Genomic DNA, 14,916 nt, shown 5'->3' with positions numbered 1-14,916 from the left:
TGTTCCTGTACTATTAGCTGTACGTATTCAACTTGGAGTCTTCAGTAGGTTTTCCCCCTCTTAAAGAGGCAGTCAGAATTCAAGACAAATGTAATTTCTTTTCATCAGATATTTTTTGACTCTGGGTGTTTCAGAAATTCACAAGGCTTCTACCCAATGTTCCTTGACTCTTGTTCAAATTTAAAAAGCAAAAAGCCATTTTTTGATTGTATAAGTGTTTAAACAGTTGGCTTTTGTTATAAGTAGGACAATTTACCTACATATAACCATATACATTTATTTGTGGATACACATTTTCTCCTTCAAACTTGAAGTCTCTCCCTAACCAGAATGCATTGTATTTCAGCACAATTCCTATAGAATGTAACATTCCTTCATTGATCGTCACTGTCTTCAGAGTCTCTGTCACATAGTAGCTGTATCCCACCCTCCCTCGTATGTAAAGTCCCATGCACTCAGTCAGGTGTTTTCTCATTTGTCACATAATGCATTTATGCTTGTCACACTTCATTTCCCAACAGGTGCTTGGAAGAAGAGTGAGAGACTTTGATTAGAATCTCAGAAGAGATGAGCTCTTTTTGGATTCAAACAAATAAGACCTAATCCAGGGACAACAAACAGGTCTAGAGACATTCTAGCCTTGCACACTGCCAGATTTTGACCACTGGTGTCACCTTGAGAAGGAACTGAAAGAGATGGCAGTACAACCTGGAACACGTCTCTCTAGCTTTGGGTACCTACTGAATACCGACTTTGCCCCAAGGCCCTTGCTGGATGCTGTGGGGGCAATCATGGAAAGACAAGCTCTGTCCTCCCTGTGGGGAGATTTCTGAAGTGCCCCAGTTTCTAGAAGGGAGGGATTGGTGACCATCCACTTAGACTATGAGGGCCACCTGACACTTGTCCAAGCCTGTAGGGACAAGTTCTTCCACTCCTCTTCTCTAAGCATAAAAGGAGGCCAAGGGCAAAGTAGACGATGTCTGCTGGTTGCTGGATAGAGTTATATCTTTTGGACAATTTTTTATAAAGGGAATGTCATGCAAGACATGGTGGCACGCGCCTTTAATCTCAGCACTGGGGAGGCAGAGGCAGGTGGATATTTGTGAGTTTAAGACCAGTGTGGTCTACAGTCAAGGCTAAACAGAGAAACCCTGTCTAGAAAAACAAATAAAAAACAAAAAACAAACACAACCAAACAAAAAACAAAACAAAACAAAAAACCCAAAAAATAAAATAAAGTGAATGCCAAGATGCCACCGATGACAGAAGCTATAGAGGTCCCCTTTATTCTCTTCTAGGTTTTCAACTCCTGGGTCATGATTCTTGAAAAGATCATCATCTCAGTAAGTTGCACCCAGCAATATTTTTACAATAAAAAACAATGGGAGTTATTAGAATTGTCCATCACACAGGAAGTCTGTGCAACTTGCACTCAAAGTACATATATTGTATGTGTGTATAGACATAAAAGTAATGAGGACTTGGGGTTACAGGGTGTGGAAACAGTACAGAACGTGAATCAGAATCTAACTTCAGCTCAAATTCGAATCCCAAATCTCATGTGTGGTCTCAAGTCATTCGCTCTCAGCATCTACAGAGTGATGGCAATAAGGCTTGCTTCTAGCGAGGCCTCATTGGGGCCTTGTGAAGACTAAGTGAGATAACACATGAAGTGATTCCTGCAGTGTTTGTCTAAATAAATGGTTTTCTCTGATTTTCACCATCACTGTCCCTAACCTTGCCCTTCTGTCTGTATTTGCATGGTATTGTATGAATGTATGAACATGTATATGTATGTTCGTGTGTATACAGGTGCATGTGTGTGCAGGTGTGTGTGGTGGTAGAGGCTAGAGGCTAACCTCGGGTATCCTTCCTCGGGCACTGACCACCTTGCTTTGTGAGACAAGCTCCCTGCTGTGCTTGGAAGTTACTGATTGGTAGGGCGGGCCAGTGAGTCAACTTAACGCCATCTCTCCAAGACTAAGATTATAAACACAAGCCATGATGACTGGAGTTTTTTACATGGGTTGTAGGCTCAAACTCATCTTTATTCTCTCACAGAAATACTTTATGAATGAGCTATCTCCTACAGTCTCTTTTCTGCTTCCCTCATTCTCCTCAGGGAGCATCATCGCCAGGTGTCCATGAAACGCTAGAACTTCTGACCCATGTTTTACAATAAGGTATTCAGGATAGATAGAAATAGCATCTGTAAAGACAGAGGGATGGGGGGGGGGAGCACAAGAATGCTGGCCTTTGAACCCATCTCCTACAGTCTCTTTCCATCAAAGCATACAATCTTCTCACATCCTACATGGAAACGCAAAACCTCAGTCACCATCTCAGGTCCCCCTTCCATCCACCCATCTCAAATCCTAAGGCAGCCTGCTGGTCTAGCCATCACCTGCTCACCTCCCTCCTCATCTAGGACTCAGGCTCTGCCTCATCAAGTCACACTGAGATGCCTGCAGCAGCCACCTGCCTCATGTTCCACTTATGGAGACCCACCATCACCCTCTACCCTCCCTCCCTACTGCCACCACAGAGACCTTGCTATAATGGAAGTTTTGGTTTCTTTGTAAATTCAATTGTGTTGTATAAATCTGTTTTTTGTTTTGATCTCAAGTGTGGGATTTTAGTTTGGGCTTTAGTTTGTCCACGGCTGATTAACCGCCTCATGAGAGGACATGTGATCTTTGTCAGCTGGAAACTGCCTCATGCAGTTAGAAAAAAAATACAAAGTATAAAAAATAAAATGACACTGGAGTCATAAGCAGAGGTGGTTTTTTTTTAAACTCTGGGATGGCTCTGATATTCTAGGCTACACAAAATGAGCCTGACCTGGATTTTTTGTTCTGTAAATTGGAGAAAACAGTATCCTCTATGAACTGGTAATGAATCATAAAGACTTGCTGCTGTTCCCTAATTGAGTGCACTCAACTGCCATGTATCATACCACAGGCAAGCCCTCTAATCCAACCCCCTGAGATCTGGTAGCCTGCAGCCGAGTGTCTACCATGTTATACCTCAAGTAACCTTCTCTTAATTGCCTAAACAATAAAACAGCAACCCAGGAATCTCAGTTGAGTTTAATGTCCTGAGACTAAGACCTAGAGCAAATGGGGTTACTGAAGATTATGTTATCAGGGTAGATACGAGAGTCACCTTACCCATTCGTCAACTCCAAATGACAGGAATCCTAGAGCCCTGGAAACACACAGACGTCCACATCTCCTTATCAGCTAGCCCATTTGTGATTATTCTATTCTTTTTCTTCCTTCTACTATATAATTTAAAGAAGCTTCCACAATCTCCCTGTGGGGAGAGGAGAATTCAGAGTTAACAACAACCTCAAGCCTAGGAGTCCACTAACTAGACTGCAAGAGCACTCCAACTCTACTGTCCTTGGTCCACTCTTCCATGAGACGGCCCAGTGATCCCTGGCGACATACCCCCACCAGTCAGACCATAGTGCAGACGTGACTTTTCACTCTCCTCTGTGCTTCACACTCACACACTTTTTAATCATCAGGGCTGCCAGCTCCCTTTTCAAAATCCTTCCACACACTTAAATCTGACAACTTCTCACTTCCACTCATTCCTTGCTTTGCTCCACTCCCCCGACATGGCAGTAAGAGAAGGCACCTCCTGTGTCTCCTCTGAAGGGAAGTAACCTAGCAGTGGATATGCAACCAAGTTCTGAAATTCATCTTCATAGATACAGGGATGCCCCTATTTCAAGGTCTTCTCCTGACCAATGACAATGCATGTCTGACAGGACAACAGGTCTGGGGGACCCATGAGTGCCTCGATGGCCTTGACAAAATGTACAGGCTGGAAGACAGCCTAGATCAGCCCCACCTAGTCCATCTTTCCTTCCTCCTCTTCTCCACAATGGTGTCCTAATAAGGTCCTCAATCACTCCCCCGCCTGATTTTTTGAGACTGCATGCTTGAAGTTTAACATGGGCACAGGGAATCTACCTCATGTTGTCAAGCTTCTGGGACAAGACTTTTACTGCTGGCTATCTCCCCAGCCGCCCAAAATGACCCCTTAAAGATGAAAGTTAGATCATGTAAAAACTGGAACTTGAAACAAGCCCAAGCTCCCTAGCCAAAACTCATTCTTCCACCCACAGTGGTCTATGCTCAGGTAACCTCTCCCTGCTAGAGCCTCTCTCAAAAGAAAGAACCTCACCCACTCTTCTCCTGCTCTTTGGCCACCTTTTAATTCTTCAAGACTCAGACCTTCAAAGTTACAGCTTTTCATAATCAGTTAATAAGGAAACAATACTCATCACTCACGAGGCTTTCCTCTTCATAAAGCATCCTAGTTTCTATTTTTTGATACCATTATACAATGTAAGACTGATGTTATCAATGGATGCTTGTCTAACAACTAGTAAGAGATTTTGACTGGGGTGGGGGGTGGGAAACTGGGAGCTTAGTCAAAAGCCTTACAAATGGCATTGTTTACAATCTATATGGTCCTAAAAAAGTTAAATAACGAAAACAAACAAATGTGCCAGGGATGGGAAGATCTGGCAGATAAAGGTGTTGGTGACAAGCCAGAAAACTTGACTGTGACCCCTGGGAAAGAGAATTTATTGTTGATGGTTGTCCTCTGATCTCCTATATGTGTGTGTATACACAAGCACAATTAATTAATTAGTACTGGTAATGAATAAATGAGCAAAATACCACAATTGTTTCAAAGGAGAATAAGCAATGAGGCAATGTTTAAGCCTACCACCACATACATAGGCATTGGAGCAATCTCCTCTAGTGTCTCCACGCTGAGAGTAGGAAGGAAACAGAGGTGATGCTGGCACCACCAGAGTGGCCCTGTGCCTTCTTCTCCTTGTTGACTGTTTTCTAAGAGAATGCAGAAGCTTCATCTTTACAGCACTCTGTTTCTTATTCTTTCACCCAACTCCCTGAGAACCCATTTCTTTCTTCCTTTTCCTCATTGTTGGAGGTTGGTCTGGTGCTGTGCATTTTGATGCTAATTACTGGCTCCCATGATCTAGTTGCTGCCCTGAACCTTGCTTGCCTCCCTGATTGGCTAAATAAAAAGCCTACACCTGGGCAAGGCAGAAGGAAGAGATGGAGCCAAGGTTTCCAAGCTTTGAGGACAGAGAGGGTCTTGAGAGAGAGAGAGGCAGACAGGACAAGGGGAGGAAGGGGAAGAATCGCCATGGGCTAGAAAGGAGCTATGTAGGCCCAGGGGAGGAACTCTGCAGCCCCACATCAAAGAACTGGCCCAAAGGAACAACCTTAGCAAGTATTTTGGGATTATGGACGGGAGGTAACCCAAATAGAAACTATTTTTCTATTTATTTATTCATTTATTTATCTATTTATCTTTTTAATAATTTATTCAGATTATATTCCAATTGGTATCCCCTCACTTGTATCTTCCCATTGTCTCCTCCCTCTTTCCCCCTATTCCCCTCCCCTAGGCCTCTGACAGAAGTGGACCTCCTCCCCCACCATATGACCACAGCTCATCAGGTCTCCTCTGGGTAGCCTGCTTCCCCTTCCTCTGAGTGCCGCCAGGCCTCCTCCCCACCAAGGGGAAGCAGTCAAATAGGAATTATTAGAAGCAGATGGCATGGGAGGGAGGCTAGATGTAAGCAAAGATAGCTGAGGAGATAGTATCTGCCATGCCCTAGTTGAAACTAGATTATTCTAAAATATGTGAGGTGTCTGTGTCTTCATTGATTGTAAAAGTGGGTTAAAGAATACCTCCATAATAATTATAAGTCTAATAATAAATATTTATTACACCATACTTTTAAAACAAAACCTCATATAGAGACCCTTTGTAAAATAAGATCTTTTCTAGAAACAACAATGTAGTCCTCCATCTTCACCGAAGCTCTGCTCTAGGGACTTGCTTTTCCTATGTATCTTTTCAAAGGAGCAGCTGCCAAGTCTCCTTAGGTCCAATGTATCACAAAGACCCCAGCCAAGGACTCTGTCAAAGCATTTGTTTTCTACTCTTCTGGAAAACCACTCATTCTCTTAGGCTCATGAAAGCTCTTTAACATCCCCATGATGACTACCTCTTAGACACTCCGTTGTATGGGGGAGAAGCTTTAGTATTTGGCAGTAGGTCCGATATAATTATCCTGGAACTTTTCTTTCTCTGTCTAGACCTCCACTCTGGCCAAAGACCATAGTTCAAGCTTTTTATTTCTCCATTTCACATCTCAAATCACAAGAACATTGGCCATTTCAGTCCTTCATTTGGCAACATGTATCAAGTACTTCTAATGCACTCAATACTATCAAGTCTACTGGCACTATAAAGTATGGATAATACCAAGAAACTCTGTTCTCATAGAGCTACACTATGAACAAGAAAACACAATGAAAAGTAATTTCAAAAGTAGTGATGAAGGCCAGGCAGGGACTACAGAGAACTAACTGTACAACTAGGCGATGCTATCTCACTGGCTTGGAGATTAGAAGACATTCTATTCCTTCCAGAATATCCATCCTCCTGTTTATATCTCTTCCAATGCCATGTGAGATGCAGGACTCCTAACACTTTTGTCTCTTGTCTAGTTATAGTTGGGTTATATCTTCTCTGTTGAGGCAGTGGGAGAAATAAATAATTACTCTATATATTATTCCTTTTAAATACTCTCACTTCCCTTCTACTTTCCTTCTCATCCTTTCTGCCAAGTTCTGGGTCCAACCAAATGTCTTTCCACCTCAGTTGTAAGCCTTAAAGCAATGGCTCTCAATGTTGTAAGCCTTTAAAACAGTTCCTCATGTTGTGGTGACCCCCACCCATAAAATTACTTTATTGTTACTTCATAACAGTAATTTTGCTGCTGTTATAAATCATGATGTAAATCTCTGACATAATAAATATATGATACATGACCTCAAATGAGTTGAAACTCACAGGTTGTAAAACACTGCTGTAAAAGGAAAACTCACTGGGTGGACGTATATTCAAGTTCGAGAGCTCTAGCTTTGTCTTGTAGCTCTTTGACTGCGCTGTCTATCCTCTTATGTTTGTAAGCAGCCTTCCCATGCTTTCCTATACTGCACAGCATCTCCTCCAACTCTGAGAACTCATAAGTACCACTAACCTTCACTTTGAGACACTTCAGAGGAAAACACAAGCCGAATTCACTACTTTCTTATTCGTGTGTTACTTTACTGAGCAAAGAGGAATGCCTTGACACAGGTGGAAGAATACAAAGCTAACAAGGCATAGATCCCTTCCAGTTCTATTACCCACTTCTAGTTCATGTGCTTAACTTTTGCTTTAAAGACACTAATATTTAAATCTATAAGTGCTATATATATATATATATACCCAATAGAAAAAAACTTTGGAAAGTAGACACTAACAGAAAAAAACCTAAAATTCAAAACTTATCCCACTATCTAGACTGAAGCACCATTTTTTTGTTCCTACACACATAGAAACATATTCACATAAAGAAATTGCCTTTCTTTAAAAATAAAATGGTGATTACACTAAATATATAACACTTTTCTTTTTTACTTTAGTATTTTACTATTTTGGATTGTCAAAATAAGGTTTTTCCTGGTAGCCCTGGATGACCTGGAACTCACTTTGTACCCCAGGCTGGCCTCAAACTCAGAGCTAGGCCTGTCTCTGCCTCCGAGTACTGGAACTAAAGCTGTATATCATCACAGATTTCCAAGATCATCCTCTTATTTAGCCCATACTTTCACTTTATAAAACTAAGATTTTCTCAGGTCATCATTTGGTTGTTGTTTGTTTTGTTTTGTTTTGTTTTGTTTTTTGTTTGTTTGGGAGTGTGTATGTGTGTGTACATACATGTTGTGTGTGTGTGTATATATATGTGGGGCGATTCTGTCTTCTGTCTTAAACCTTAATCAGTTCAACTAGCTTTACCACTTCACTTCCAAACTTCACATCTGCAAACTTTTTAAGCTCTAGTGCTTAATACATCTGGCACCTTCAGGTAACTCACACCTTCTATTCAACATGCCCCAAGCTGAGAGGTTAGACACGTTCCACATATGCTGAGCTCTACTTCTGTCTTGCTTGATAGGACTCAATGGCCATTGGTCATGGGCCACTTCGACTCTACTTCATAAATGTATCAAATCCCTGATTTCCCACTGCAATGCCAGAATTTTACCGTAGTTCTTCCAGATTTCTTAATCAAATTAATGAAAAACTTTTAAAAAGCTGGTCTCTCACTTGAATTGTGGTGTCCCCAAATACATGGCCCCAGCACTCATGACTCTCCTTTGATGGCTCCCACTGCACAGAAACAAACTCCAGGCAGAACACACCAGTCTCCTCGGACTGTGAAACCACCCCTCAGTAGCATATCCACAATGCTCACACAGTATCCGCTGAGAATGTCAGGCCATTGTCAATTCCCACAGTTCTATGCCCTTTGTGCTATGGTCCCCTCCCATGGGGCCCCCCCCCCATGGTTCCATGTGAGCTTTTGTTTTTGTTTTGTTTTGTTTTGTTTTGTTTCTTTTGCTACTTTGTTCCTAAATCTGAGTGTAACCATCTAGTCTGGGATGTCTTTTCTAATAGTCTACCTTGGCCTGCTCTCTACTGGATCCTTGCCTGGATGTTCTTGCAATTTTGAGTCCACCCTCTGCTATTAGCAAAGCTACTAGGGTAATTTTTTTCCTTTCTTTATCCCATTAAGGTCTGAACTGGGACCATTTTTTATAAATCTATGAATTTATAGTAGCATGAAGCACATTGCCAGGGATGAGCCAAATTCCATTACATGTTTTATTAAAGAAGAAACTGACATGTTTTTCTTGTTGCTGTCATCTAAAATCATTAGCACCAAAACTGTGTGTGTGTATACGTAGTTTTATATCTGCATATAATTCCTTTCCACTGTGGTATATTGATAATGTATGTTTTTAAGAACTAAGGCACCAGCCAAGGACAATATAGGCGGTAAACTTTAAACCCCTACCTAGATCTAGCCAATGGACAGAACATTCTCCACAGTTGACTTTCACACAAACTCTGGTGCCTCATATTTGACCATGTCCCCTGGAGGGGGAGACCTCGTGGCACTCAGAGGAAGGATAGCAGGCTACCAAGAAGAGACTTGATACCCTATGAGCATATACAGGGGGAGGTAATCCCCCTCAGGAACAGTCATAGGGGAGGGGAATAAGGGGAAAATGGGAGGGAGGGAAGAATGGGAGGACACAAGGGATGGGATAACCATTGAGATGTAACAAGAATAAATTAATAAAAAATTAAAAAAAAAAAAGAACTAGGTCATCCCACCTCCCCTTGGTGGGGAGGCTTGATGGCACTCAAAGAAAGAATAAGCAGGCTACTAAGATGAGACTTGATAACCTATAACTATATGGTGGGGGAGGAGATCCCCCTCGGTCTTAGACCTAGGGGAGGGGAATAGGGTGAAAGAGGGAGAGAGGGAGGAATGGGAGGATACAAGTGATGGGATAACAATTGAGTTGTAATCTGAACAAATAAATTAAATAAAAATAATTAAAAAAGAAAGAAAGAAAAAGAAAACGAAAAGAAGAAAAAATTAAATAAATAAATAAAAGAACTAGGTCACCAATCATAAACCTACGAAGGCATGGCACTTCTAAAACAGAGACCTTCAAAACAAAGCAGACACTATAATAAGGTATAGGACACAAGAACTGCCTCTGATAAGAGTCATTTTTCAATAAAATAATCCACTCTGAGTGGCTTGGCAAGCATATGGCGAGGGTCTCGCGGTAAGTCGCTGCCACCATTAAGTTCTTTGGAGTGTTCCCATTGTGACAAGCATGAAATGTGTGTGCTGTTTACTAGAGGGTTTGCCAATGTGAGCGTGATGGAAGCCTAGAGAACCTGTGGTATTTACAGTGCTCCAGAGTCAACGTAGCACAGATCTTGTTCAGATGAGAGTCAGGTGTGAGGGTACTAAGTCTACTTACGATGTTTTGAAGAGTCAGATTTTGCCCATGCAAATGTGCATGGCCGATAAAAAAAATGATAACAAATAAAATGGGAAGCATCGTTCACATATACAGGTGACCTAGCTATAGAACTGATGACAAAAGTCTTTTTATCTTCTTCTTTGGATCCCAGCATTCCTTTCAATACTTCAGAAGGAATACCAACACTAGCACTGTCCATCTGTGATTGGGGAGGAGAGCTGGCTTTTGCATCTGTATCTGTGAATACCCGTACACTTACAGAAACACAGAAACACTTATACTAAACTGGGAAATGCAAGGCTTAATGCAAATGGGAAAAGCTCAGTTTTGTTCCTTACCTGAACCTGAGAAACTGTCTAAAGACCCGTCTGCTGCTGCTGAAGCAATTTCGCTGCTGCTCATTGGCTCTGTTTTAACTACAAAAGTAAGCACACATTGTACACTGAGTTAGTGCTCATTCGTAAAGGTATGGGAGAGAAAATATAACACCCAAAATAATGACGATGTCTTCCCATTTGAATGTAATCAGATTTTCTCACTAGACTCTCTTGAAAACTTCACATATTAAATTTCTTCTCTATAAGAATGTCTATTTTTCTATTACAAACTACCCTTTAGAGCAGTGGCTCCCACCTTTCTAATGCTGTGACCCTTTAACACAGTTTCTTCTGCTGTGGTGACCCCGATCATAAAATTATTTCATTGCTACTTTATAACTGTAATCTTGCTACTGTTATGGATCCTAATAAAAATATCTGATATGTAAACCCTGTCAGGGACCATGACCCACAGTTTGAGAACCACTCCTTGAGAGGAAGACTTTCAAAATGATTTAAATGCTTTTGCAGTACATACTTACTAATTTGCTTATTAGTTAAAATATCACTTACAATATATATATATAATATACAGTGTGAATTTACTTCTTGGTGTTTGTTTAGCCAAGCAATTAGAAGGAAAAATTTTAAAGGGTCTGAAGATGCAGGGAATAAGTGGCCATCCTTAAGCCTAGCACAATATATGGTGATTTAAGAACAAGTACGTGAATATGCATGTACTACACACACACACACACACACACACACACACACACATACCACACCCATAGCTATCCAGTGTGGTACAGACCCAACCTTGAGTTATCACACATCCGTTTCATATGGCTAATTCATCAATATTTTCTTGTACTATGAAGAAAACCATAATGTTCCCATTTCAAATAATATTGATAGGAGATAGTGTGAAACTATATATGTTTTTGATGAAGTTCCTTAGGGTTGAAAAATAATGTTTCTCAATTTTGGCTATAGAAGGTCCACAAAACCGACTCCCAACAGAATAACAGAATCATTGTACACCTGCAAATGGAGCCATACTGCTGTAAACATCAGAGCATCTGCTCTTCCCTGTCTAGTTTTAGAATCCCTTTCTTGGAGTACCGTCACTGGAATGTTCCTAACCTATATGTGAAGTGGACTTATTCTCTATTTCGCATGCACTAATATAGTACAGTCAACCTGAAATTCTATGTTCCCTGAGGTGAAGGTTGTGATTGGAGAGTCTCATGGAGAGAGGCTTCTCTCTGGAAGTGAATCCATTTTGGAATAGAAGAAAATCATGGAGAAAAAAGCTTTTCTGTATCAGCAGGTCACCAATCTCCAAACTCGAGGCATAGGACTCACGTAGCTAAACTCCTGGCCCTACGCACTCTACACATGTATGATGGGTAGTTTTCACATGAGCATCCAAAGTTGATGGATCACATAGTCATTTCCAAAGAAAATTAATTACTTAGATGGTTTCTAAACAAAGTCGGGAGGGGAAAAAAAACACCGAGACTAATGGAAATCATTCTGCCTGATTGTTTTCATGTAGACCACACAACAGTGAGACTCAAATTCTGACTCAAGTTTTCACTTTTCTGCCAGTTGTTTTGGGTTAGAAGTCTTAGCTGATGCTAATGCGTTCCGACAGAAGCCTGCCGTTCCCTTCTCCCCCCATGCCACCAGCCACCTAATGTTCTTGCCCTCCATAACCAAGACACTGTCACAGCTGTAAGAAAGCCAATAGAAACCACAAAGGGGGTGGGGGGGGGGGTTCCTGCTCGAGATAGCCACATTCTAGCTCATTTTCCTTTAAAGGCCTGACACAATGCCCTCCTCAAATTGTGCAGTCGCGAACATTTTCGTCTACTTTCTGGACGCATCACCAGTGAGAGGCTGACCTCTGTCCCATTCATACATCACAGGCTGAGCAAAAAGGTAGAATGAGGTAAAAAATAAAGACTGAGTATGCAAAATGCCTAGTATGTGTCCTATTGTTCCCACAAGCTATCATCACTGCAGGAAACTCTGTGAGCTCAGCAACTTCTTAGTCAGGTATATCCTTGTTGTGTCTCTCACAGGCAAAAACTGAAACTAGAGGCCAAGAAGTGTCCACAATGGGACTTAATTCTGAGGCCCGTGACCAAAGCTTGGCGAAACGGTAACACGTAAGTAGCACTTCGCAAGAGTTGGAGCTGGAAGAAGGCAGCTGAGGCTCAGTGTCACATGCTCTGGCCAGTTCCCACCCTCAGGGCTTCCAGGCCAGTGAGTTTATTGGATAATCTCAAGGAGAATTTCCCTGCCCAGATGTCAAGGAAAAGGTGAAGAACTCTTCCACTGCCCGGCCTGTTGGTCCAAATTACCTCTAAGTCTGCCAAAGCTGACGTTAACGGTTCTATAGCTTCAACTATACAATTACTCTGAGAAAGTTTCCCTACAACAAAACCCCTTCTATCTCCATTCCCCTGAAATCTACATCTCTGCATGATCAAGCCCAATCAAATGCAACTCTTACTCCCAACAGGAACTTCAATTGTTCTTGAAATCCATTAAAACTAGGCAAAAAAAAAGAGAAGGGAATGGAAGACGATACTCTCTTTTAGGTCCCAAGATCATTGCCTTTTGCCGTTCTTCAAATACAGCCATCTGTACACTAAGCACTAAAGAGTCCCACTGAATACAGTTCCTAAAAAAGGCTCTCTGTTAAAGGGGAGATGATGTCTGCACAGTAGCTACCAGGATGTGCACGACTGTATCAGTCCTGTAATCGAATACTTTGATCAACGGAGGCCTAATGACTTACTGTGATGTTAGATACTCTCTGAGGGGCTGGGGAGATGGCTCAGTGGATAAGGGGTTTGCTGTGTAGGCATGAATACTTGAGTTCATAGTTCCCCGATTCACATAAACTAGGCATGGTGGTGGCACACACCTGCAACCTCAGTGCTGGAGGGAGTTGGAGACAGGTAGATCCCAAGGGCTCTCCAGCTAGACAGTCTGGCACACACAGGCACCTTCTAGTTTAATGAGAGTCCCTGTCTCAAAAAGTAATAGGGAAGTGACAGGAGAAGATACTCCATATATTGATCTTTGGTCTACATGATCAAGCACATGGGTGAGTACACACATGCACACACATGCATATTACATACTATGCAACACACACACACACACACACACATTTGTGTAGGAAAACTTCCTCTCCAAAAAAAATCTAATTGTTTCTGGCTTTGTTATGGTCACTTATATAACCACTCAAGAATGGAAGTGACAAGAACAATATGTCCCCACCTGAATTGTACCCATTCCATCTTACCTGAATGGTCACACACAACAAGAGCTTGCAAATGAGATACCAGAACATCTCTCCAAAGCTTCTTCAAGTTTTAAGCCATGTGCTGACCTCTTTCTAAAAGGTACTGAGAAATGGGAGAATAGCTCACCTAGCAAAGCTCCCTAACCATGAGCTACGTGTTCTACCTGCAGGGCTACCTCCTCACACCATTAGCCTATCACAGCTCCCTGACTACAGGGCAGTCTATGAGCTACTGTTCTAACTGCACGGATACGTCCCTACACCATTATTTTTTGTACGACCTCAGCTTAGTAGAAAATAGCCATTTGTCCTATTATTGAGAATCCTGCATCTCTTTTTTTCATCTGCTTCCAGTTCTGGCAGGCCACCTGCCTCTGGGCAACTGTCTCATAGTTATTCTTTAAGACATTCAGAAATTCCATCGTGTGACCACACACTGCAAACCTCAGCTACCCTGGACCACTGCTACTCTTCAGATGTTCTACAACCTTCTATCCACTAATAGTTTTGAGCATCAGTGTTAGGATCAGAACATCTAATCACCTGCTTCTGGATTTTCTACAGCTTAATTCTTTGGCTCTAGTCATCTTTTTCATAATTTTTAAAAATTATCTATGCTATAGAAATGTAATCCAGAACCATAAAATAGTATTAGAAATATCTGGTACCAAGAAGGAGCTGAAAATATGTTCACAATCGTCACTGATAGAACAAGCAAGTGGTATTCTAATTCTGCTCTGTGGAATATCCATCTCTTTTTTATTGGAAGGAAGAAACACTATGGAGTAACATCAAATATAGAATTAAAATCAATTTGCTCCTAATGGCACTTCAGTCTAGCTTTACCCCCAAGAATGTATAATTAGAATAAGGCACTTAATTCTGGGTTTTGCAGTTTTCTCCTCTGCTACTGGGTATTACCTACTCAGATAAGAATTTTTAAAAAGATAAAGATTATAACCATTTCAACATTGTGCTAGGTCTAGAGGATATGCTTCTGTAATTACCCACTCTATCCTTACAATGTCTCTTTAAGCATGAACCATGAAAATATTTTTCATTGCTTAAGTAGCATGCTAGGGACATACTCTGCCACTGAACTACAGCCCTGGCTCCAAGGGCATTTTTTTTAAGCCATAGATAAGAGTGTTGAAAATCTATCAGAAGCCCCACATTAAAGTCAAGCTTCAAAAAAAAAAAAAAAAAAAAAAAAAAAAAAAGGAGGATCGAAAGGGGAAAATGAACCATTGAGGCCTTCCCTCAGGAAAGTCAAAATCAAATTAGGCAAGGTGTCTTGGTGTTTTGGGAATAACCC

General features: G+C 41.4%; 1 protein-coding gene across 18 annotated transcripts in view; it reads right to left on the bottom strand.

The window, feature by feature from the left end:
* Positions 1–14,916, bottom strand: part of EYA1 (EYA transcriptional coactivator and phosphatase 1) — a 166,983-nt gene that overhangs the window by 104,712 nt on the left and 47,355 nt on the right. For 14 of the 18 annotated variants that reach the window (XM_084792197.1, XM_084792199.1, XM_084792186.1 and 11 more), the window contains one exon: positions 10,301–10,378. In XM_084792197.1, coding sequence (XP_084648323.1) covers positions 10,301–10,378 — 78 coding nt within the window. Of the gene's footprint in view, positions 1–3,170; positions 3,308–10,300; positions 10,379–14,916 lie in introns of those variants that run through there. The other 4 variants (XM_084792189.1, XM_084792190.1, XM_084792188.1 and 1 more) reach the window with 3 other exon arrangements.

Source organism: Acomys minous, assembly GCF_964271855.1.
Source record: "Acomys minous genome assembly, chromosome: 1".
Classification (NCBI taxonomy): domain Eukaryota; kingdom Metazoa; phylum Chordata; class Mammalia; order Rodentia; family Muridae; genus Acomys; species Acomys minous.
This window is presented reverse-complemented; position numbering and strand designations above follow the sequence as displayed.